Here is a 27591-nt window from a genome sequence, read left to right as displayed (position 1 = left end):
ACATGTAATTAGGATGTTACAGACAATTATTAAAAAAACTAATCATCAGTTGTGTATCAATTATGTATTTGGTATAGTATAAAATATTAATGATATTTTAAGAAAGACTGTAAACAAATTTTTGTGTTTTGAAGAGACTCCTGTACATTAGTTTGATGACTTGAAATTGTATGTCATGAGACAAACTTCTGTTCTTTTGTATTCTTTTCTATGGATTCAACAAAATTCTCCATGAATTTTCTTTCCTACACAATCATTGGGTAATTTGTATTTTTCTCCTGATCACAATGAAACATGAAATGAACAGAGCAGCTACAATACAGTATCCAAAATGGAACTCTCAGTTGGGTTTCACAGGGATACTCATGGCATTCATTTGGAATTTGCTGTCACTTGCTTTGCCTAGAAAACCTTATTGCATATTGAAATTTCTTAATAATATTTTTTCAACATAATTTGAAGGTTTCAAATTGCTCATATATTGTAAGACAGACTGAGTTTGCATTGTGGTTGGATAGTGTGGGTAAACAAGAAAGAAGGGGAAAAAAACCAATAAAGATAAATCATTCAACGGAACAGTACTTTATTTTGTTTTAATGTAGCACATGTAACAAATATGAAATAACAGTTAATATAAATATCTCTCCTATGCTGCACATGTAACTTTGTACATATAAATACAGGGTTATGTAATTCAAGAGAAGAGTTTAAAATGTAGGTGACAGATGAAAATGATTAACTGTATAACTGCCTCTATTCATAATCATCCTCTTGTGGAAAAAATTTACCGGGGTAATAAAAGGAATTAGAAAGATGATAAAAGTTGTCTGGATATGTATAGACCCGTTCAAAGAGCTCATGTTCCAGTTGAATGGCATATCATACACAAGTTGCAGGATAGTGATATGAGTATTTCAATCTTATATGCATATTAAATATATGAACACTATAAATAAGCTTTACTTACAACATACTGGACATAACAATCTTCAATTACAAGTATTTTTATTTTTATTCTTCTTCTTCTTCTTCTTCTTCTTCTTACTTAACCTATAGCTGTACAGTGGCTGCCTGTACAAAAACGAGGTATGATTACACTTTACATTTCACTAAAGCATCCTATAAATTCATCTGTAAATGTTTACATGCACCTTAAGTTTTTACATCACAATGATAATCTCTTTGGTTTCACTGTTGTGGAGAGCAAAAACATAGCTCTCAAGTTACATACAATTAATTTACACATTATCTATTAACATAAGATTGATTATGATGATAATGCTAGGCCCAGTCTTGCAAGAACCATCTCTTTTCGAAGTCTTGTTATCTCCCAGTATATATCATGCACTGTAACAGAGAGAATGTCAACTATTTAAAACGTGTGTGCATTTAGTAATGTGAATCCAACTATTGCAAGCCATTTATTATGCCAGAACACACACACAAGTATATATTTATAATCTCAACTTAAAAGTTGAAGCATTTTACTTGCATCTAGTCAAAAATATTCAGAAAGGTACAAAAAATGTAACTAACAATTAGCACATCCCTTTAGTTACATATAAGTTTTGAGCAAATACAAAGCAGACTAGTTAAAAAAAATTGTGTACATAAAACTGTAATGAGCAGCACACTTAATGTGCAAAATGAATGTCATGTTAAAAATAACAGTTTCACTGATGCTGCAAAGCAAGTGAATAAATAATATAGTGACTGACACACGGAAGATAGAAATATGCTGCCTGACAAAAAATGTGAGGTATCCAGAAGGGAAGAGCAAAATGAAATAAAACTTCACAAACTGAGAGGGTATGTGATGTTATTTCAGTGCTTACAAAGCTGAGTTACATTTACATAAAACTTGGCAGTATGAGCACATCCTCTGGCTTGGGTGCTTGTACTGATTTTGTTGGGAAGAGCGTCATAAAGCAACTGCATCCTCTCCTTAGGCAAGCTGGTCCCCAGCTGTCTTAACTGGTCATCAATATCCTAGATACTGGCACTGAGACCGAGCTGATGTCTGAACTAGTTTCACAAACATTCTATTGGGGACAGTTCTGGGGATCTTGCTGGCCACAGGAGTATCTTAGCATCATGCGGACAGTTCATAGATGTATGGACAAGCATTGTTCTACTGAAAAATCGGACTATGATACTGTCACATGAGTGGCAACACATGAAGATATAGAATGTCTGTGAAGTATAGTTGTGCCATGAGAGTTCCCTTAGTCACTGCCAACCATGACCTGAAGTCATACCCAATGGCTCCCCACACAATGTCACCATTTGTAAGGGCCCTTGTAAATAGTCACACTTGTTTGTCAAATTTACTCTTACCTAGCCACAGATTTGGCAAACAAATTTGTATGTGTACAATCAAAGTTTATCAATTTAACCTCACTTTTGAAGCAGATGCTGTTCATGTATGCTGTATTTGGAAAACACTAGGAATGGCTTCAAATGCAGATAAAGCATTTTTTTTAACATTGACTGTGGCACTGTGTTTAACCCTCCACTGGGTGTGCCTATGTATAAAGTGCCACAATCAACACTGTCTTGTGCTGATCCAGTGTTTGTTTACAATTGCAATCCCATACCTATTCCTTTATTATTACTTCAGCTAACACAGCACTAAGTTGTGCTTGTTGTATGTCCAAGTGAGCAGCAATAATATAAAATAAACAGTGAGATAAGTTAAAAATATTTACAATTGATGCAAGAAAATAATCCAGATTTCGGGCTAGAGGCACAATCTCACAATGACACATTTGTGTATGGGGTAATTAGCAATCAAATAAGTGGTTTGCTGGGATCTGATGTAACTACACTGTTCAATGCTTCAAGTGGGCCATTACTGTAGTGTAACATTTATACAGAGCAACAGAGTGATGTAATGAAAGTTCATTTTATTATTGTTTGATTAGACAGTAATTTAGCTTATATAATGTTTGTTTATTTTATTATTGTTTAATTAAAGTAAGCATAAAATGTAATTTTGTTCCTACATGTTTACTTTGGTACCATAAAGACAGCTATTCTTTACACGTATACAAAGAACGCAGCGTGCCCGCTTGTTTTATCAAAAATGGCGCACTCACTCAACAGTTGAGGAGGAGGAAGAAGAAGAAGAAGAAGAAGAAGAAAACAAGATGCTGGCCCAGGGAGTGGTTTCAAATGAGAGAGAAATATACACATGAAAACATTTTGAAGGAAATGTTACGTGTGGAACCTGATGATTTTGCTAAAGGTCAGTGAAACTTTTAATAACTTGTTTAAGAGTTACTTCATCCACATGTTGCAGAAGAAGACACAACTATGTGAAAATTTATTCCCTTCTTCTTGGTCCTTTAATGACAATTCATCATTCACCACTGTTTTCTTTGCTTGCCCATAAATGTGTATAATGAGGAAAGAAGCAAGCAAAGCATGCTATAATGACTTGTGGATGTCAACAGAGTGAAAGGTACTTAAAACATCAAAGTAACAGAATTGCATGGAGGCATACCTAAAAGGAAGTTAGTTTTTAATGTCCTGTCGACATGGAGGTCATTAGAGACAGAGTACAAGCTCGGAGTGGAAAAAGAATGAGGAAGGAAATCAGTGGTGCTCTTTCAAAGGAATGGAGGTAGGCACATATAGCTCCATACACAACTGAGCCCTTGTTTGATAGCGGTGATGCTGAGCCATGATAGGCACAATAAAAAGATTCACACAATCATAGCTTTCAGCCATTAAGGCCTTTGTCAGCAGTAGATTGTGCCTATCGCGGCTCAGCATCTCCACTATATGGTGAATAGCAACTTTCCTTCTCTCGTATTGTTACATTCCATCCTGGAATTTCCATTGTTTGAGCTCTTGTTTTGTTAGACTGTTAGTGCATCAGTGTCATTGTAGTATATCACTTTGAAATGATACCAATGTAGTGTCATGCCCAATAATAGCAAAAAATGATAAATTCACTAATGAACGCACATCCCAGTAATTGGTAATTCAATAAATGTCATCAACAGTCAGTTATGATTATATTATTCTTTCATCCACCATTCAGCAGATCAAATTTACTGCAATGTTTTGTCAAATACAATCATGAATGTAAATAAGTATCATAAGAAATCTTATGCATACGTATATGAAGGACACATGGGAACAATGATTAAGGTCCATCAAAATTTCAAATTCAGTGTGTAGTGCAATCTTACAGATGAATGGAAGTACTTTAATGTGGCAAGGTTAGTTTCTTGTAAAAGTGATGAAGGTGCTCAAAAATCTCTTCTAAAGTTTTGATGTACTTGAGATGATCCAGGTCCACTCAGTAGTGCAGAAGAAAGATCAAGATCTATTTTCTCCTTACAGATTTTTCTTTTTTTTTTTTTTTTACGTTTCATCTTACAATGCTGCAGCTTCATGCTGTTGGCGTTCTAACAATATTTGCCAGTCACTCACACATTTTAAATCAATTTCCAACTGTTACATTGTTCAGTAATAAAACAAAGACCAATAGAAAAGTGAGCCATATCGTGCATTCAAAGTAGGTGGGAAAAGTAAGTATAGCAGAAACATGTATGTGTTACTGTTATTGAGATTGTACATAAAGTTATTTCTTAAGTGAAGTCATGGCATCAGAATGAAGATGAACATTTCAGTCCACTGCAGAACACAAGTACAGGGTGAAGAAAACTGTTGGGGCATATTTAAGATGTTTTCACAATGTTCCATTTATAGAATGGAATAGATTAACAGAGGAATTCATCAAATGGCTCCCAATGAAACCCAAAACTCATCTGACTAATGTTATCAGTGTACATCCTGTGATGAAAAGAAGACCAAAGAAAAGTCCAGACAAATATGAATATCATGACTTTTCCTATGTCTATAAGGTGCATATTGAGAGAGAGAGGTGAAAACAGAATATTCTGGTATGTCAACCAGCATTCTTAACATCACACATCATTATCAACAGATGTCTTATTACTATTAAAAAAGCACTAGCTACTATAGAGAAAACACATGAAGAGACCAGAGGAAAAGGTATCACTTGACCAAACCACCTTAAAGGAGAAACTGTACCTAAAGTGCATCAGCAAACAGGGTGAAGAAAACTGTTGGGGCATATTTAAGATGTTTTCACAATGTTCCATTTATAGAATGGAATAGATTAACAGAGGAATTCATCAAATGGCTCCCAATGAAACCCAAAACTCATCTGACTAATGTTATCAGTGTACATCCTGTGATGAAAAGAAGACCAAAGAAAAGTCCAGACAAATATGAATATCATGACTTTTCCTATGTCTATAAGGTGCATATTGAGAGAGAGAGGTGAAAACAGAATATTCTGGTATGTCAACCAGCATTCTTAACATCACACATCATTATCAACAGATGTCTTATTACTATTAAAAAAGCACTAGCTACTATAGAGAAAACACATGAAGAGACCAGAGGAAAAGGTATCACTTGACCAAACCACCTTAAAGGAGAAACTGTACCTAAAGTGCATCAGCAAACACTGTCACTGAGAGTCCACAAATCACATTATAGAATTCATGATAACAAATGGTCACATTTACCAGAATAACTTAGTATTCAGAAGTTACACCTTTTATGTTCAATGAAAAATCTTCTAAACCATGTGCCATACATACAATATCAACTGATTTTCATTATAAACTGCAATATAAGTTTTGGAAACCTCAGAATTGACTCACGTTCAACATGTGACAAATTTATAGCTGACTGAACTAAACTTGATTTAAAGATAAATGACAAGAAACATGCAAGTCAGATACAAATGCTGAATAAGCAGAAATGACATCTAACGACTTAAAATTAATTATATAAGAGGAAAGCAGAAACGTTTTATGAAATTAAATATTCTAAAAGTTTGAAAAACGTCCAGAAAACATGTGGTTAAGAAAGCAATCTGTATGGATTACCAGAAGGATCTTCCACTTCCTAGTATTTCAACCACTGAAGCATGCTACCATTCACAGCTATCATTAAATTCATCCAATTTGTGTTTCCTTTATTCTGGGAAAGCTATTTATACATACAGGGTGTTTAAAAAATGACCGGTATATTTGAAACGGCAATAAAAACTAAACAAGCAGCGATAGAAATACACCGTTTGTTGCAATATGCTTGGGACAACAGTACATTTTCAGGCAGACAAACTTTCGAAATTACAGTGGTTACAATTTTCAACAACAGATGGCGCTGCGGTCTGGGAATTCTATAGTACGATATTTTCCACATATCCACCATGCGTAGCAATAATATGGCGTAGTCTCTGAATAAAATTACCCGAAACCTTTGACAACATGTCTGGCGGAATGGCTTCACATGCAGATGAGATGTACTGCTTCAGCTGTTCAATTGTTTCTGGATTCTGGCAGTACACCTGGTCTTTCAAGTGTCCCCACAGAAAGAAGTCACAGGGGTTCATGTCTGGCGAATAGGGAGGCCAATCCACACCGCCTCCTGTACGTTTCGGATAGCCCAAAGCAATCACACGATCATCGAAATATTCATTCAGGAAATTAAAGACGTTGGCCGTGCGATGTGGCCGGCCACCATCTTGCATAAACCACGACATGTTCGCAGTGTCGTCTAAGGCAGTTTGTACCGCCACAAATTCACGAAGGGTGTCCAGATAGCGTGATGCAGTAATCGTTTTGGATCTGAAAAATGGGCCAATGTTTCCTTTGGAAGAAATGGCGGCCCAGACCAGTACTTTTTGAGGATGCAGGGACGATGGGACTGCAACATGGGGCTTTTCGGTTCCCCATATGCGCCAGTTCTGTTTATTGACGAAGCCGTCCAGGTAAAAGTAAGCTTCGTCAGTAAACCAAATGCTGCCCACATGCATATCGCCGTCATCAATCCTGTGCACTATATCGTTAGCGAATGTCTCTCGTGCAGCAATGGTAGCAGCGCTGAGGGGTTGCCGCATTTGAATTTTGTATGGATAGAGGTGTAAACTCTGGCGCATGAGACGATACATGGATGTTGGCGTCATTTGGACCGCAGCCGCAACACGGTGAACGGAAACCCGAGGCCGCTGTTGGATCACCTGCTGCACTAGCTGCGCATTGCCCTCTGTGGTTGCCGTACGTGGTCGCCCTACCTTTCAAGCACGTTCATCCGTCACGTTCCCAGTCCGTTGAAATTTTTCAAACAGATCCTTTATTGTATCGCTTTTTGGTCCTTTGGTTACATTAAACCTCCGTTGAAAACTTTGTCTTGTTGTAACAACACTGTGTTCTAGGCGGTGGAATTCCAACACCAGAAAAATCTTCTGTTCTAAGGAATAAACCATGTTGTCTACAGCACACTTGCACATTGTGAACAGCACACGCTTACAGCAGAAAGACGACGTACAGAATGGCGCACCCACAGACTGCGTTGTCTTCTATATCTTTCACATCACTTGCAGCGCCATCTGTTGTTGAAAATTGTAACTACTGTAATTTCGAAAGTTTGTCCGCCTGAAAATGTACTGTTGTCCCAAGCATATTGCAACAAACGGTGTATTTCTATCGCTGCTCGTTTAGTTTTTATTGCCGTTTCAAATATACCGGTCATTTTTGAAACACCCTGTATATGACAAAACATTTTCCAACAAAGGATGATCAAACCCACACATGAGGCCAGCTAGCATTATTGATCAAACAATTTTCATGACTTAAAACAATCAAAACTTCTGAAGATAATGTTTTGGGATAACTAAGATGGCGGACATTGCTTTGAGTTTTTGATGTCATGACAACTCCCTTATTTTGACCTCCATGAATTAAACATCTGTGAGATTAAATTTTTATGGGATTAAACTCCCAGACTGCCAAAACCTCAAATGCACACACCTACTTTTTATCAGTGGAATGAAAAATGTGGGCAACACAAAATTTTTAAAATCTCCCACACAAAATATTAGCTAGTCATTATGCATCCAGTCACTACCAATGTCATGAAATATTCTATGCAGTCAAAATTAAAAGCAGACTGACTGACAAAACAGGCTAAGTGCAGAGGTCAAACAATCCATAAAGTTTAAAAATATGATTACTTTCCAGTTGATGTAACTGTGCAGAACTAAAAAATATTTTGAAATGCGACTACAGTTTTAACTCTTATATAGCTAGAGAGGAGTTCAATTTACAATGGAACACAGAAAGTAAAAATGTGCAAAATACGAGTTCACTACAAGATTAAACTGTGTAACCACCAGCCTTCTCACGTAATACATTTATGAGCCAAAACCTTATGACCATCTCCTTAATAGCTTGTTTGTCTATATTTGGAATGAAATACATCACTGATTCTGCGTATCACATATCTGACAGTTTGTTGGTAGATTTGTGGAAGTTTGTGGCATTAGATGTCTATGCACTCATCATGTAATTCATGTAAATAACAGGCCACTGATCTGCGTATGTGGTGATGGCACCCGAAAGTGACCCAGATGGGTTTCATAGGATTTACAGCAGGTGAATTTGGTTTGCCAAGACACCAACGTGAGCTCACTATAATGCTCATCAAACGATTGCAACATGGTTCCAACTCCAAGCCATGGACAATTATACTGCTGGAGGATGACATCACCATCGGGGAAGGCATCAAGCATGAAGGGATGCAGGTGATTTGCAGCTGTCAGTGTGTCTTGTGTCTTTGAATACTAGCACAGGTTCCAAGGAAGCACAGGAGAATGTCACCCATAGCTTAATACTGCTCCCATCAGCCTGTGTCCATGACACACTGCACAATTCAAGCTGCCGTTCACCTCAGTGATGGTGGTTGTGGAGATAACCAGCGAACTAGTGTAGCAAAAATTTGATTCACCCAAAGAGCCAACATGTTTCCATTGATTGACAGTCAAATTCCAATGGCATCCTGCCCACTGAAATCATAACTGATGATCCCGTTGGGTCAACATGTAGAAATGAAAAGGTCGTCTGCTGTGGAGTTCCATTTTCAACAATGTACGATGAACGGTGTGCTCTGAAACACTTGTCTGTGCACCAGAATTGTGCTCTTTCAGCAGAGATGCCACAGATCACTATCTGTCCTACTTTACAAAGAAGACAAGACTCTGAAGCCCATGTTCTGTGAAGTGTCATGGACATGCAACTGTTTAGTGCATAGTGGTTTTTTCAATGTCCTCCTATCTCTTTACATTGATTTTCACAACCGCAGCACATGAACATTTGACCAGCTTCGTCATTTTTTAGATACTCCTTCAAAGTAACTTATCTCAATGGATGTCCCCATTTGCAGCCCATATGTTTGCTAGGGTGACCCCTGTCAGTGACTGTTCCACTTACATACTTTTGTAACCACTCACTTGCCCGCAGTGTCACCAGGCAGCATCCAATGTCGCGATGGGCAGTGGTCGTAACGTTTTGGCTGATTGGTGAATACTAACAGCCAAAAAAATGACTTGTACAGCTTTTTTTTTATTGAAAACATCTTTTTCAAAATCTTTTGCCAAAAGGAAATTATTGTATAACAGAGGCAAAATCAAACTTTTGTTCTCAGTGCAGCAGAGTACACTATGTTTCCCAATGTAGGTGGCTGCACTGTTCACTCTGCCAACATGCCTCTAAGGACCATTCCAAGCTCGGACTGCACGAGCATTTTCACTTTACTATAAGAAGGATCATCAGCCTGGAAAGTTGTGACCAAACTAGTCTGCCTCGCAATGGTCACCCATAGTCAACCCTCTCTGCTGACAACCACTATCTACAAATTCTTATACCTATCCCAAGCAGAAACCAAAAGAATTGTTGGTCGTCTTTTTTAAGGCAATTGGGAAGGACATTTTGACACAGACAATACATAACCATTTTTACATGACCAATTTCACCTTTATACATCTGTTATGAACAGCAGTACAAACCCCAATTGGAACATAATAGATACGGCATCAAAAAACTGCCGAAAAAACTGAGAATGAAACAAATGTTATACTAGCTGGAGATCTTAAATGTCAATCTGATAAGCAGAACACCAAGGTACACTTACTGATAGAAGAACTATCAAGGTAATGTATCATACTATTAAATAAATATATAACTCTTAACAGAAACAGTGCAATCAACTTAGTATTTTATAAATGACGAAACTTAAAGTTAAAAAAAAAAAAAAAAAAACACGGCAGCAGCAGCACCCATAAGGCATTGTTTCCCAATAATCACGAGCTTCCACACTGATGCACCATAATTGAGAAAAGAAGCAACTGGACCAAATATCTACTCCTGAAAAATACAGCAAGAAAGAATAAAGCAAAACAAAGCTAACATCAAAAGAGCAAGAGCACTAATAGAGGGAGGCAAACTTGAAGAAACCCTGAAAATATCCATGGCATCAAAATCAAAAGAAGATGACAAATGCAAAAATGGTTTAAATTAGAATACTACTGAGAAATAAAAGAAACTCAACATCCACACCTACATCAACATACATACTCCACAAGCTACCATATGGTGCCTGGCAGAGGGTACATAGTAACCACTGATAGTCATTTCCATTCCTGTTCCATTTGCAAACAGTGTGCACAAAAAATGGCCATCTCTATGCCCCCAGTGAGCCCTATTTTCTTTTATATGCATGGTCCTTACACAAAATGTCCATACAGGAGCCATATGACAGTCAAACAATGGTATGTTCATACTGTACTCCTGTGTGAATTATTTCTTAAAAGCAATCTTAACACTTTGGTTTTCCTTTTGCAGTCTTTGTTTGCCACACCACACTGGTCAATAAGTAACTGGATAGAAGCCTTCAACTTGTTTAGCTATTTTAAGTAGAACTACAATTTTCTTGGGTTCTTGGTAAGAACTTTTGTTAAGGTACGACTGGTATGAGTAGTTCTATGCTTTGCACATCAATCTTTTTACAGATACAAGAATTTCTGCTAACTTTTGCCTGTCATTTGCACATTCATTTTCGAACTGAGAGTGTGAGTGTCTCTGCTTCCTCAGCAGTTTCTGAATATTGTTATTTAACTATGGTGGGTCTTTTCTAACCTCAGTCTACTTACTCAGCACATACTTCTCCTGGTTATGATTTACAATCAGTTTAAACATTGCCAGTAATTCCATTATTCTGAAACTAAATGATGTCTATTCATTTTCTAAGTGGGACCGTAACAACTGCTTATCTGTTATTTCTAGCAAATATATTCTCCTAGCCTTCTTGATGGATTTACTAACTTTAGTAAGCATTGTCACTATGATGGCATAATGATCATTAATCTGTGTCCCTATAGTGATACCACTGATAAGGTCAGGTGTGTCTGAAGCAACAAGGTCTAAAATATTTCCACTGTGTGTGGGCCATTGAACTAGCAGCTTAAGACATTTTTTGGAAAACTAGTTCAAAATTACTTCACAAGACTGCCTGTCCATCCATTGCAATGAATCAATAGATGTCCCAGTCTATACTCAGCACGTTAAAGTTACCTCGAAATAATATTGCATGATCTGGGCATTTTCTCACTACTGAGCAATATTGTCATGGCAAAATCAGGGGGCCAGTAGAACATCCAGTAACTGACTTGTATTCTCCTAGACTTGTGAGATGCATTCAGGTAGCTTCAAGACGGGCTCGGTTTTGATCTCAATAGGCAAAGTACTTCTTTTGACTGCAATGAACACCCTCACTCCTATGGTGTCTAAACTGTCTTCGATATACGTTCCAAACCTTGCTAAATATTTCAGAGATTTTTACTTCAGGTTTCAGCCAGCTCTCAGTTTGCGAATAATTTCAGTGTGACAACTTTCCTGGAGGGTAGGACATTTAGGAGCTTTGTTATGAATACTTCAACAATTTACTATTGAAATTTTGACAGTCTAAGCATTTACACTTTGTACATTGTCGATTTTGCTTTTTGCATACTGACTGGTGGACATCAAACCATAACCTAGCCTAAAAAGAACCTCACGTGCACCCCAGAAGCACTCTGCTACTCGAGTAATTGCTTCCTTTGTGTAGTGAACCCCTGACTTGCCATGGGGAGTCCCACAACTCTCCACCCTGTAACAAAATACAGAAATCTCTATTCAAGGCAGTCACAGTACTGACAGAGCCTTTCATTGAGACCTTTCACTCCGTTCCAGACGAAAGCGCCCTCATCAATTCTGGGAACTACACTGCTAATTGTGAGCTCTGGTTGCAACCCACATATGAGAACATCAGTCATTACTTTCACCAGCTACCTGTATGAACTGAGGATGACCTTTTAACCCAAGCGACAGACATCATCTGTGCTGACATGAGCCACAACTTGCAGATGGCTGCACCCAACATGCTCGATATCCACAAGCAGGGCCGCCTCCGCATCTCAGATGAGGGCACCTGGCAGACATACTAAATGCATATTACACTTCTTTCTGGCCCTGGATGGTATTTCCCTAAGGGGCTCCATGACACACCTAACATTGGAACTATCAGGAATTAGCAAACCGTGACCCCCCCCCCCCCTCCTCTCCCAAAATGTCTGCTCAGACCCTGCTAAATGGGTGGCCACCTGTCCACCCACAGGGTGAATGGGTGAGGCCAGATGGGTAGCCTCACACTGGCACTCCGCCTGGAGCAACACAAACATGTTACCATCTGCCACTCACCCCTACGGTGATGGTGGATCCATTGCATCAGGTATACTGCAAGATGCCTCAGCAGAGCCTGTGGACGGAATAAGCAACACCTGAGGTGTCCCATACAATGTGCCTGACACTCCACCACTACTACACCCTGAAGCAGCAGCCTAAAGACAGCTGACCATTGCCAAAAGCTTCTTCTGCTGTTCACGAATCGCAGCCAGCTTGTAGTGTAACATGTTGTAGATCAAGTCCTGTTCCACTACATGAAAAACTGTTACATATTTAAGTAAAGTAGGGGATCAAATATCAACACACCTATTGTGTGCACCGTGTCTGTTCCTACAGATAGGATATATGAGGATGCAGCTGCAGTGCATGGAAGCCAGGAGAATGCTAACTACTTGCTGGGCATCTCGTATGCTCAGACCCAGAAGACGCACACAGAAAAAATGGGGTTATGGAATCTCTTAGGGAAAAAATAAATGATGTTTTTTGATTATAATTAATAAAGCTTTGTAATACTGTCAGATCGGTGCCACTCCAGTTTGAGTTCTCATAGAAAAGAATGTATTAGCATCATGTTAATGGACTGAACTGTAACTGCAGTTATTGTAATGTCGGAAAGCTTTAGCAGTTTCCTGCAGCAGACAAGAAGCTTCGGCGAAGACTACATGAGTATGGCACAGCAAAGTTGGTCCACAAAATTCTACACAGTGAACGGGATTACATACATGCCAGATTCATAAAAAAAAAGAGGTACACCTTTAACAGAATATTGTTATGCTTGGTACAAGACACAAGTCAAATAGTACCATGCAATACCAAACTGAACTGAACCCACCGACATGACCAAAACCCAAATGCATATTTCCCCCCCTTATGGCAATAGTGTTCTTTGAAAAAATTGCAAAAGAAGTGCATTAACAACTTAGAATTTGCACAAATAAAGAAAGAGCATGTATACCAAGAAGACAGAGTTGCTATGTGCAACAAGAAAACAAAATACAGAGCTATGCAGTTAGTTGCAAATTTAAATTGAAAATTGCTTCCAGTATCAGTGATATTACAGTATCATTTGATACAAAAAATGTATAAATCCTGTTCATATTACTGACTAATAACAATTTTGACAGAGATCTTATCTGAACAACACTGAAATCATTGATCTGGCAGCACGCTACAGATACATCTCAACACAACAACCTGGGGCAATCTTAAACTGCTGATGGAAATTAGCCGTATAATTGCAATCTACTAGCACCAATGGCACACTGCCATCAGCTGGCACAAGCAGTCACCATTCGGCAAGATATCACATGCAGTGAGCAGTAAATTTTGTCATACTGTGTGTGTGTGTGTGTGTGTGTGTGTGTGTGTGTGTGTGTGTGTGTGTGTCCTTCATCTACAAGAAAGAAAAAAACCTGTATGCAAAGACATTTATGATAAATATGTAGCATAATTACAATATATACATTGTACATTTAGTTCTGACTTTATGCCTATTGTGACACAAAGCATGGCTTTGGAAACAGAAATGAGTGAAATAATGAAGTTACCAATCCAACAACTAGCTGATAATAATAAACGGTTAATGGAAAGCATTAATAAAAAATTAGTAGAAACTAGTATTCATGTAACAGTAGATTTAAATGATAAACTGAAAGAAAATAATTACAATAACAAAAAGTTGCTTGCCACTTTCAAAATTAAATTCGAGAGTTTGAGCAGAAATTTCAAACATTATCTCTGACCTTACACAGCTCTGAGGAACACATTAAAACCTTAACAGACAAACTGGATACTATAAATATGGCAATGGAAGATACTGTAAATATTAATTTAATGCAAAACTGGTTATCATACAAGAAAGTATTACTAGTAAGGTAAATGAAGCAATTGAAGAGGACCTCCCTTTTCAAATAACAGAGCAGGCAACAAGTTAACAGATACTGACTCAAAGATTAACAGTCTCACAGAAAAATTACCTGATAAAGTACATCAAGTAGCTTTAGCAATATTTTCATAATGGTAGAGATAAGTTCCACAAATTACAACTCAAAATTTCCAATATGAATATATGGGTAGACTCTTTATAGCATAACAAGCTCTTAAATAATGAAGAAAGACTTAACTCTTTAGAAACCAAATTTCAAAATTTTGTGAATAATACCACAAGTTTACAGAATAGCTCCACCACCTTGGAGGGTAATACTACGCTCTGCCAAGAATAATAATAAAACTTTGGACTGCAATTACAGACACTCAAAATAGCTTGCAAAACACACAAATTTGAAACGTTGCAGGGTTACCTGTGGATCTGGTAGAAGATTTACAATTGGGCGGCGGCTTAAATTTGGCAAAACAGTTCGCTGATTCTAAGTAGGAAGTTCACCCAATCTAATTCTTAAGAGTATTTAAGTGAGGTGATCACTAGAAAATAGATTTCACATTAGGATATTTATCCAAGAGATGCAGCAGAATGGGGTAATGCTTATTCTGAAGATTTTAAAACATGGGAGGATTTCCAGGAGAACTTTAAGAGGACATGTCTTCTTCACAGCAAGTACCAAATCTGCCTTTTCCTACATTGTTGATATTCCTACCTCAAGTATTGCTAGGTTTAGATTAGTTACTGAAATATCTTTTAATACTTGACTTTTCGAACAGAACTTTAAGATGTAGTAGTCTGGATAACTACAAGGCAGAAGTACCTTTTAAGCCAAGTTCACCTGTAATACAGAAATTTTTAATTCAAATAAAATGTGCACACTAACTAGTGCTAACATATTAGTGGAACAGAGTACTGAAGAAGTTCAGGATCAATCCAGAAAAGATATTCAGATGAAAGCATTCCAGTCAAATTTATTGACTGGTACACACAAACAAGAGCTGCATGACATTTTAAGTGGATATAGCAATGTGTTCTCAGACAAACCATGTGGAATTAGCAGTTGTGTTTTCAGTTTTAAAATGAAAAAGATAGAACCTTTCTTTTGTAAACTGTATCCAGTACTAATTAGTCTCAAGAATGCTGTCCAGGAGGAGAAAATAAAATGACAGAGCACATATAAACAAGCATAGTATTCATGCATATAATAATCCACTGTTGTTGTGGATCACATCAAACTACTCCTGTAACAGTTTAGGCACTTAGTACTTCACTTCTTTTCTACTTTAACACACTTTTCATTTACCTGAACTTTTGACCAAGCCTCGTTCAATGTATCTCAAGTAATTCAAGAAATCGCAGACAGCTATGATCTGAAACAGAATTGTAACAAATGTCACTTTATAAGAAAGTTAAATTTAGGAGAATATATTGCCACATGTAGAACTGTCACCTTACCCTGTTCCTGCAGATCTGGGAGATATAATGCCATTGCTCCTGGTCACCTAGTTTCATTCTGTAATGACACTGCCTCGGAGTTTCAAGTAGGGCACATTTTCTAAAACCAGAAAACACTGTATCACATTCTCTAGAAATTTTACAGTTACTGGAAGGTAAAGATTGATCACTACCACAGTTACAATCAAGGTTGCATTCCACCAGCTGAATGCAGTTATGTGTTAGCACAAATCAGAACACTCAGCAAAAATTACACATGGTTTATTGTCAATATAATGTAACTGGATAAATAAAAAGTCTACTCACCAAGTGGTGGCAGAACAGATATATGAAAAGAGGTCATAATTAGGTGAGCTTTTTCAGCCAGTGGCTCCTTCTTTTGGCAGAAAGGTTGAAGGAAGATAGGTGAAGGAAAAGTACTGGAGAGGTCCAAAAAAGGAGTAGATTTTGGAAAAGTCACCCGGAACTGAAGGTTGGAGAAGACTTATCAGACGGGATCAGAAGGAAAGATAGATTGTTAAGGACCACACCAGATGAGACTTGAAAACCTAAGAACTTACAGACAGGAGACAGGGTAATATGCAAGACAGGGATTATTGCTAAAACATTCTGTAGGGCCTAATAAGAGTGAGAATCTAAGTGCACTGTACATAACAGAGGTGGGAAGTGGATGCCAAAAAATAGACAGATATGAAAATGAAAGGATAGAAAACTAAATTGGAGTGAAGAAATGAGCAGTTACTGTGAAAAAGTGCTTGGATGGAAGAAATTAACATAAATTAGTGAGAACCAAGGACATGTCATAGCACTAGTTCCCACCTGCGGAATTCTGAGAAACTTGTGTCTGGGAGAAGAATCCAGATGGCATGTGTGGTAAAACAGGCACTGAGGTCAGGGCTGTCATATTGTAGAGCATGCTGTGCAACAGGATATTATGTGTTGCCTGGATATACCCTCTGCTATGCCCATTCATCCTGATTGATAATTTGGTGGTAGTCATTTCGATGTAAAAGGCCAAACAGTGTCTACTTAACAGGTGCTATATGATGTTTTGTTCCACAGGTGGCTATCCCTTTGATAGTATATGTTTTGCCAGTTACAGGGCTGGTGTAGGTGGTGGTAGGAGGGTGCATAGAGCAAGTCTTGCAGCAGGGATGGTCTCAAGGGTAGGAGCCATAGTGTATGGATGTGACTGTAGGAGGAGCATAAGGTCTGACAAAAATATTGCGGAGACTGGGAGGATGATAAAAAGCTATTCTAGGTGTGGTTCCAGGTGACTTTTCCAAAATTTACCCCTTTTCCTAGACCTTTCCAGTCCTTTTGCTTCACCCCTCCTCTTTCCCCTTCAATCCTTTTGCCAGAACAAGGAGTCACTGGCTCCAAATGCTTGACTAATTATAACCTCCTTTTATGTGTGTGTTCTGCCACTGCTTGGTGAGTGGATATTTTATCTATCCAATTACACTATATTGTCAACAACTGATTGCTTTTGTTGTTATATTAGCACATGGTTTATTGTGGATTTTGTGATGCAATTTGTGTTGGACATCACAACAGATGTTCGTATGGATGTTGACAAGTCATTAGTAACAATGCTTGCCGGTTCCAAAATGATGTGTATATGATCTTCAACACTGCAATCATGAGTGCCTCTCCTCCATAACCAGAATTTGGCTGTAAGGGTTGAGTGTCACACCAATCTCTAATCCCCATGGTCAATGTGGTTAAAGATCTTAAAACCTTCATCATAGTACTCAGTCAAGTAGTCCAATACTGCAGTCTACATTTCGCTTAATTTTCTTCGAGAGTTATCAGCACAAAATGATTCCCGTTTTTTATGCTTTAAGTAGAATTAATTACATGGTCCCTATAAACTGGTATGTAAGTGTTGTCATCATGAAGCACACATTACATACAATTGCAACTTAAGCTCCCGAAACATATCTGTCATAGTGAGCAATCAAAACTGAAAGTCCAAATCTTATACTTAATACCATAAATTATATATCGTTACTCTAAAACTTAGCATTCACTCATGCTTACTATGGCTTTGATCACCAAGGTTGGGCTGGACACAAAACACAAGTAACCTGAAGGCAATCTGACTTCTAGCATTTCAGAACCAAGGAGTTAAACACCCACGAAAACATTGCCACACTTTTGGCAATTTAATAAAGTTGCTGAAGTGGTAATCAATTGAAAGGCTTGTGCTGGGCAATGGACCACATGAAAAGTAGGTAAGTAATAAATACAATATTATCTCTCAGATATACCATTTAGTGGCATCTTTTATAAAATGGCAACAATGTTGCCAACATTCAAAAAAGGAACTAACTCTTTAAAGTAAGTACTATAAAATACAAATAAAGAAATATAGTCAGTAAAAGAGACATGGAAAATAGTTTATGTTTCTTGTCACCCACACTTCAGTTGTGTTGATTCTTTCCACAGTTTGAATTCTTTTAGTCCTGTATCAATAGCTATAACATTAAGATGAAAAATAATTTAAACTGCAGTAGTTTAAAAGAAAAATGCCTTTTGTAAGCTGCACATTATGTTTTTTTTATTTAACTTGCACACCCAAAAATGTTTTGCCTTATTTACAGGAAGCAACTTCAGTGGGTGTCATGAAATATTATATGATTTTTTCATTTGCACATATAGGTTATAGGTTTAGAACAGTTCATTGAAGTTTTTATAATGAAATGCATAGGTACTTAGAGATTAGCTTGTAAACCAAACATTATTTGTAAACAAAACAATAACCTATATTTGCAATCGAAAAAGTTGTAATATTTCAGGATACCCATTGGAGGTATGTCATAAGCAAGACATAACACATCTGGATACACATGTTAAATAAAAAGCTTAGTATGTAGCATTCAAAAGGCATTTTTTTTAAACTACTGCAATTCATATATAGCTGTTGTGAAAATGGCCATCACAAGAGACTCGTTAAAATATTTTAGGCTTTTTATAACCTCATTAAAGAACAGGAGAACACTGCATATCTTGATGGCAAAATTTTATTCAATGAGTAGAACCAGTGAATGAAAATTCTACAGTTTTTGCAGTAATTCATTCGTTCTTATAGCTGAGCATGTAGCACAATATATGTGCATAGCTTTTTAGAGCTATTGAGTAATAACAGTGTTACAACTTTAGTAATCTTATGGAGTTAATGTGTGTCTTTTGTAGCAGAATATGATATCCATTCTATGACAGAATATATTAGCATTACCATTCAACAGTAGGGAGGGTTTTGCAATACTGGAGTATTATCATGTGCTTCTGCATGCATAGTAATTCCACAGCCAAAAGCTAACATAATAAGAATAATTAAATGATATTCTTTATTATTAGTCTGTAGGGAAAGGAAGCCAAAAATGTATGAAGTGGAATGGCTGTAATAAATACCAATAAGACTGCAGCAGCAGACTTAACCATGTTAATAAAGATATGGATAAAGAATTGCTGTACCTGCTGTAAACTGTTGTAGAGGGGGGGGGGGGGGTGCAATGACTGGGTACAACAGATGAAGACAGATTTAGAGGGAAAGGAACAAAGTGTGAACAGTCTGAGACTGATCTGCAGAATGCAATGACAACCCAAGAAACTATGATCAGAGGGGACTGCCATTGCGTAGAGTAATGCAATAGAGTAAAGAGGTAATGGCACACACTGATTAAAACATACGTCTAACACAATTAAAAATCCAAAGCAATAATATTTTGACAGGGTGCAAAAGACACAGTCAGTATCAAAGAGGTCTCACTGACAGAACAAGAGGTTAAGAAGACAAAATTATTACTAAACACAATGTATATGAGTTGAATGGCTGCACCACAGCAATACATAAATATCAAAAGGAGAAGGAAGAACTGAAGGTCACAGCGAAAGACTCAAAGATTACACCAAGTACAGCATAGTGTACAGGAGTGGCAACAGATGAGCTGTAATATTTTAAAAGTGATGATAAAGATAAAAATTTCACAATTCTACAAATGGCAGTTTTTCTTAGTACGTGTGATTATAAATGATCAACAAGATACAATGAATAAACTTCATGGATATGTTAATTTTTTAAATATATAGTCATTTTCAGAAGTTGGAAAAGACTGTTGCTACATATGTTTCTTCGTGACCTAAGTGTGTTAGGTGTGGTCATCTCTAAGCATCTCCTTTTTTTTGTCTATACCCGTCACTCCCGTTGCACACGAGCTGCATACAATAATTAGGGTTCACAGTTAACTGCAGAGTAACATAACATTTGATTGGTCATACTTTAGAAATATATAGATTGATTGAGAGAATTTTCTGACAAAACAGCTTGCACTACAACAGGATCTATGGATGACTATAGTTAGATATCGAGTGGTATGCAGTTCCATGCAGTACTGTTATTACTGATTGGTTTGTTATGCAATTTATTACTGATTGGTTTGTTATGCAATTTATCACTGCTGTACTTACTTAGGAAATATGGTTTTACTTTTGTCACTGACTGCTTCAATAAAAATATTTCCTTCTTCAACAGCATCCCGTACTTTGGCAGCCAGTTCTCCATTTGGAAAATCAAGACACAGATTTATGTCTTCATTATATATCCTTGCAATGAATGGATCTGATTTGTCCAGCTTGGGGTTCTGTTTCCATGCGACAAATTCTTTGTGAATATTTGGATCAACCTGCAATATTGTTAAATTAAATTATCACTTGAAGAAAACATGGAAAGGGAGATTAAATTATTCATTCTAATTGCTGCGTTGACAATAATAACAAAATTGTTTCAGTCATTAATGTACATCAACAGATATTGGTTGGTTGGTTGATTGATTTGAGGGAGGGGACAAACAGTGAGGTCATCAGTCCCATTGGATTATGGAACAATAGGGAAGGAAGTTGGAGATGCCCTTTCAAAGGAACCATTCCAGCATTTGCCAGAAGTGGTTTAGGGAAATCATGGAAGACCTAAATCAGGATGGCTGGACGCAGGACGTCATCCTCCCAAATGCGAGTACAGTGTGCTAATCACTGCACCACCTCGCTCGATCAACAAATGTTATTTATATTATATCACAGTCAATGAAAAGTTATGACAATGTATGAAAATGATATTTCAATTAAACTCTGTTAATATTCCTCTTTTTTTCCAGGCCTTAACCCATATCTTCATGGGGTTGGCAAGTTAATATTGATTTGGCAATGTTAGTGGTAGAAGGTGGCTGGATTCCCTTCCTGTCACCACAAATCCCCCCTCCCCCCCTTTGATGAAGATTATGCACCCTATCTGTTTGCATCTAGTGCTACCCACATGAAAGTGTTACAGTGCATGAAATGTCTGCAAAATGGGAATCTGGGGTGGGACATAAGTACCATCACAGTATTCACTTACTCCGATACTGGAAACCACACAAAAACCACACCCAGACAGGCCAGGACACCAGCCCTCACTGTTAGTCTGCCACATGGAATCAATCTGGGGACAGCATGCCTTCCTGAGTCTCGGAAGTGGGAAAATAATGTGCGGCTGTCTGGGCGGGTAATTAAGCTCTGTTAATATTCCATGGAATAAGGGTAGACACACTTCATGTTATGAAGTGAGTACTACAAGATAACTGAATGGATGATTGTGACCAGGTGGCAAATGTGGGGAAGTTTGAAGCTGACGACAATATGTGAATCAATTTACTCACAAATCTTTCATACATTCAAAATATTATAGATAAAAAGATGATTACGGGTTACACAGCGAAAGATAAAATAGAGGGTGTCCCAGAAATATTGCAGCAAACTTTGAGGGGTTGTAGGGAGTGCCTTGGTGACCAATTCAACGATAGGGACCTGTGTCGAGAACTGTCATCCTATGATGCCATAGAGTGTTAAAGTTATAGGCGCTGACGACTGCAACTATGCCACCCCTTTGGCAGTATATGTGATTTTATACACTGGTGGACCATGAGTGGAACATCTCACAATGTTACTTGTTACTGAGTGATCACAACTGACTGCCACGATCACCAGTGGATAAGATGGAGTTAGCTGCTGTGTAGACAGACTTTGTCTACTGTGAGTGAAATGCTCCATTGCCTCTGTGGAGAACAGTTTTGAACACAGGTTTCTATCTGCAGTTTATTTTTCTCCTGTTTACAAAAAAATATTGAAGATTTTAGAAGGTTCCAGGAGAAAAATAAATTGTGTATGGAAAATCGTGTCTGAAACCATCATCCACCGAGGTACTTACAGGAGATGAGGCCTTTCTACCCAGTAGCTTGCTCCATCTTTTCCAGTGAGATTTGTGGCAATTAGTGATGATCAATGAATAACAAACAACATTTTGAAATAATATAAATGAATAGATAAAAAAATCTTCTCACAACTGGCAGCAGGAGAACACACAGACAAAAAGGTTCAACTTTTACAAGCTTTCAGAGCCAAAGGCTCCTCTTTCTGACAGAAGAGTTCAAGGGGAAGGGAGAGGGGTGAAGGAAAAGGACTGGAGAGGTTTAGGGAAAGGGATACAGTTCAGAAAAGTCACCCAGAACCCTGGGTCAGGAAGGACTTACCAAATGGAATGAGATGGAGTGACTAATTGTCGGGGACTGCACAGGACGGGATTTGAAAACCTGAGAGCTTAAAGGTAGAAGACAGGTTAATATGCTAGACAGAGATTACTACTAAAACATCGTGCATGAGTTAATAGGCGTGAGACATTCCGCCTATGGTCTTTCAGTGTACAAAGCCATGTTTACTGCCAGAAGGGTGGCCTAGTGGCAGGCACCAATGCCTATAACTTAGATGCTCTGTAACATCATTGTGTGGTGTTTCTGAACACAGGTTCCCATCCTTGACACATTCCTCAAAACACCCTCTACAATCCCTTACAGTTTGTCACAACATTTCTGGGACACCTTGTTTAGCTGCCCTAAATAGGAATTTCATACTGTACTTTTGACATAAAGATATTTTTAACTACCATTTTATCTTTTGAGATGTGAATGAAAACTTGTATTAAACATCCTGCTCACAACATGTCATAATTATTTCATCAAATTTCCTCTTTTACTTACTTCCCATCCATCTTTGTTGTCACTTGGTTCGGGGGGTATCACTTGTTGTTCTTTTACTGGAGACTCTGGTGGAGAATTTTCTCTGCCATATTTCAAATTATAATGTGATGGAGATCTCCTATGTTTTTTGTTGAACAACCCAACACCTGTTATGAAATGGGCAATAGTCCATAAATAAGATCAACAGAGTGTTTACATTATTTTCCATTATGTACTGACATATTTTTCTAAAAAATTTCATAAAACTAAGAATGTTAACCCTGTGGAGCAATTGTCCACTGCAGGGGACACCTGTTAATGTTGCTTCTTTGGTGTTTTTAATCAGTCATGAGGCTGCAAATGCACTAGGGAATATCCACTGCATGGACTGCATGCATTTTTAATCAGTCAAGAGGCTGCAAATGCATGCAGTCCATGCAGTGGATATTCCCTAGTGCATTTGCAGCCTCATGACTGATTAAAAACACCAAAGAAGCGACATTAATAGCTGTCTGTTGCAGTGACAACTGCACCACAGGGTTAATTATTTAGAAGCTATCACTGATGATATATTTAGTTTCTAGTAGTTAAAGGAGTTACTTTACTTTTAACAGACATGAACGTATCATTAAGAAGTATTTTTTCCCCCATCACTTACCTGTTGGGGTAGCATCATCCTTACTCCTGCTTGCTCTATTGTCTATTTGTGGATGAAGGTGAGGGTTGGGCCTGCTAGGTGTGGAGGTGAGGACCAAAGTTTTCAAAGCTGCTACTTCAGCCATCAAAACTTCCACTTGCATTTGACTCTCTTTCAGTGATCTTTCAGCTGCTGCTTGTTTTACATTTGCTGCACGAACCATATTGTGTGCTTCCTGTAAAAGAAATTCAGTGAAGAAAGAACACATACAAAAATAATTAAGATGCATCACTTACATAATAAATTTACTGTTAGTATACATGAAATGTTTGTATCACAAAAACAAAGTACTGCATTTCCGTTTCTCTTTGTAGCTTCCACGATAATGAGTTTAGGTCAATAGTTATGTGGTGTTTGATAGAGCTGTGGAAGTACACATATTAATCTCAACAAATGCACTGAATTTAAAAAGCAGTTAACTTCACTTGCCTCTATAAAGATGATAAAAGACATATGACAGTCTTTTTGTGTTATCATAGATCAGTATCACCCTCAACCGTATCTCACAGTTGGTAACAGAAAAACACGTTTCCAACAGATGCCAATAGCAGTTGTGCAGGGACCTAGTGGATCCAGTGAAGTGTGCATGCTGAACCATGTCTTCAATGGCTCTGACATTGAGCACCCTCTGCCACCACAAGATAGGATGGCTGGTGGCTGGTGGCAGCTACACAGCCCAGGCTCAGTCGTAATCTTTGACAGTTCATTTGTGCATTAATAGTGGGAACCTCACACTGTGTGATGCTCTTTAGTAGCTGGACTTTATTGCTGTTTGTTCTTTTGAAGAGTTTCTTTGCAACACTTGGAGAAAGCATTAAGTAAAACTTCTGTTTACTGTATTTACATGTTTGCTAATCATTTCCATTTCTGTTTAGCTTTCCTACAATGACAGGTGCTGCACCACTCTGTGGTCCATCTCTCCTTACTGTTGTGTATGAAGTGGTACACAACACTTATTACACACCAAACTACAAATATCTCGCTTTGGGTATAAGATGATCACCTCAGCAGTTTTAAGAAAGACAATATCATTGGTAATTGTTACCATGTTTTGTTTTTACTGTGACTGAGTTAGTGATGACTGACTTTGAACTTTGGAGAAGACTAGAGCAAACCAATGTTTGTCAGATTCTGAGTGTTTTCATTTGCATTAATCCTTCAGTATACACACTGAAAACATACAGCAACTAACAATTTGTGAGGTCTGGCAGTCACAAGTTGCATAGGTGTGTGAAGAAATCTAGAGGTGGCTTCAATCTGTGCTATACAAAAATATAGCTTTACAGATAGAAGTATTGTACTGATGCAGAAACAAAGTGCAATTATTGCACAAAAAAGACTTTCTTACAAAAGTTGTTTGTAACACCCTACATGTCACAGCTTTTCATTTTGCCACTGTTTGCCTCTGTAGCTGAGTAGTCAATGTGGCAAAATGCCGTGCACGTGGCCCAGGTTCAATTCCCAGCCAGCTCAGAGATTTCCTCTGCTCGGGGACTTAGATGTTGTGTTGTCTTCATCATCATTTCATCCTCATTGATATACAAGTCACCAAAATGGCAGACACTAGAAAGACTTGCACAAGGTGACTGGTCTATTTGACAGGGGGGCCTACTCACATTTAACTTAATTTCATTTCATTTCATTTAATTTTGCCACTCGTCCTCTAGTAAGCTGCTTCTAGCTTCCATTTACCTGTTCTTTAGTCTGGGTAGTATCTTTCTCTTTGTATTCTTCCTAGTTATTTGTGACAGTATTCTTGTAGTAACCTTCCTTACATGACCATTTCACAGTAACTGCGTCTTCTCTATAGCTCCACAAAGATTTTTTTCTATTTGCATTTTTCTATCATTTCAGCCAACTTATTTTTTTCTTTTAAAGTCACCCCATAGGTTCATCTTCAAAAATCATTTCCTATGCAGTGCATTCTTGATTTTTTTGTGTTGAAACTCTATTCTTATAATGTACAGCTAGCAGTACTCTACGCAAGTGACTTGAACATCTGGATCCTAGTCTTTTTCTGATGTTAGTGCTCCAAAAGGTGTAGTGTAATTGTTTTCTTAATAGCTACTTCCATTACAGAAGCTACACATAGGAAGTAAACCATTAACTGGATACCTGTATGGTATCTACTCTCTGCATGGATATCCAAAGACAGCAAAGAAACTAAAATTCTCTCTGTCAGAATAATCAAATATGTGAAGAGAGTTAGTAACTTAATTTCATGTTCTGTTGCACAATAATGGTAATTTGAAAATGATTAATGAGGTAACAACATGTAGAAGAGAGACAAAGGTAAGTAAAGGTGTGATGATGTGCATTTATAGCTTGCCCATTATTACAATTAGTAATGTGAATAGAAAATAGTCATGAATGTTCATTATGACAGGATGACAACATCACAAAGACAAAATTAATTAAAACTGAAGAAGTAAACACAAACATGGAAAATGGCAGTGATAAGGAAACCTTCTGCTGCTTTTATCGATTAAATTTACCCTGAGTAAGCACAAATGGTGTTTAGCAGTTTAACAATACTTACTTATTAATGCAGTTTATACAACCATATCTATTTCTTTAAAATACTTTTTCTTGGTGCGCACCTGAAGGTTTTTTTCCTTCATCATAGGATCTACAGAATGTGATTAATGACTCAATAAATAAAAAATTGGATTTGGTAACTAATTAGTTGCCAACTAGTAACTAGTTAGAACCATTCAAAGAATAAATGATTAAATAATACACTATGATTCAAGATAAAACAAAGCTTTAAGAAAATGAGCAAAAATATCAGTGCAAGTATATGAAGATAATGGGTGAAAAATCACATAGGAAAGGAAAGAGAAGGATACTCAGATTAGATGACAATACAATAGGAAGGTTAGAAATTAGTTTTGACTGAGTGGAACATAAATCACCACATCATCAATAAATTATTTAACAGGAGCAGAAAACATTATGAACAGAAAAACAATTGCCAGAGAAAGTCATTAACATGCACAAATCTAGTATTATTCTACTCAGAACAGACGCCAAATACATACTAACTATCATTACATGAACACACAATGCAAAATCTGGTGATGCACTGTGGTTCCACAACTTTAATGTTGTTAAGGCTCTCAAATATATTGGTGGACAATGAGTAGAGGCTGTATTGCCATCTTAAGATTACAGTCAAGTGCTCTACCAAAATATTGAGAGGCTTCAGAAACACAAAAGCCTCAGAAAAAAAGATGTATAGAGTGTCATCAACAGTTCGGACTTCAGCTACCTTTAATATAGTATTCATAGTGTTTCATATGGACTTACTGATGGTACAAAATGAAATTAATGTAGACAGGCAGGTAAACATTTTGTGGGCAGACACTTTTCGGCATTGCAACACCACTAGACAAACTACTGACTCAACTACAGTGCTACCTGATGATGGAAAAATTCAGCCAACAATGTTTTTCATTAATGAAAGTAGTTTAAAATCCTTCAATGTATTTGGATAAAAAACATTTCACTACTGCTAATACACTGGAAACAATTACTTTTGAAACACCAATTACTTGTCACAATACTCGTCACCTTTATTGTTTACCCACAGAGTTGTGTTTGAGCATAACAGATATTTAAAGATCCTTGGTGACCACTTTATAAGCATTACTTTGACACCCCTAACTAGTACAAAAAATTTTGTCTTCTGTTCTGCACTCAGTTTTCATTCATCACTCCAGTCTGCAAATACACATCATGGGTGTTTGAGACTTAAAAAGTCTCTGGAACTGTATTGTTGCATTTGCTTGCTCCAGCTACATACATACCTACACATATATACATTCAGTGACCACAGGCCCTGCAGACTACGCACTGCTTCCAAAGACTGCCTTCATTCCTTTCAGTTTTGTGCTCAGT

At 37.5% G+C, this 27591-nt stretch overlaps 1 protein-coding gene across 2 annotated transcripts in view; it reads right to left on the bottom strand.

The window, feature by feature from the left end:
• Positions 1-566: 566 nt before the first annotated feature.
• Positions 567-27591, bottom strand: part of LOC126198535 (uncharacterized) — a 531369-nt gene continuing 504344 nt past the window's right edge. For both annotated transcript variants that reach the window (XM_049934933.1, XM_049934934.1), the window contains exons 7-12: positions 23653-23866; positions 23016-23161; positions 20419-20633; positions 15946-16045; positions 15794-15860; positions 567-1347 (exon numbers count right to left, since the gene is read on the bottom strand). In XM_049934933.1, coding sequence (XP_049790890.1) covers positions 1268-1347; positions 15794-15860; positions 15946-16045; positions 20419-20633; positions 23016-23161; positions 23653-23866 — 822 coding nt within the window. In that variant the 3' untranslated portion in view covers positions 567-1267. The remainder of the gene's footprint in view (positions 1348-15793; positions 15861-15945; positions 16046-20418; positions 20634-23015; positions 23162-23652; positions 23867-27591) is intronic.

Source organism: Schistocerca nitens, chromosome 8 (assembly GCF_023898315.1).
Source record: "Schistocerca nitens isolate TAMUIC-IGC-003100 chromosome 8, iqSchNite1.1, whole genome shotgun sequence".
NCBI lineage: Eukaryota > Metazoa > Arthropoda > Insecta > Orthoptera > Acrididae > Schistocerca > Schistocerca nitens.
The sequence above is the reverse complement of the archived record's forward strand: the minus strand, read 5'-3'. Positions and strand labels throughout refer to the sequence as shown.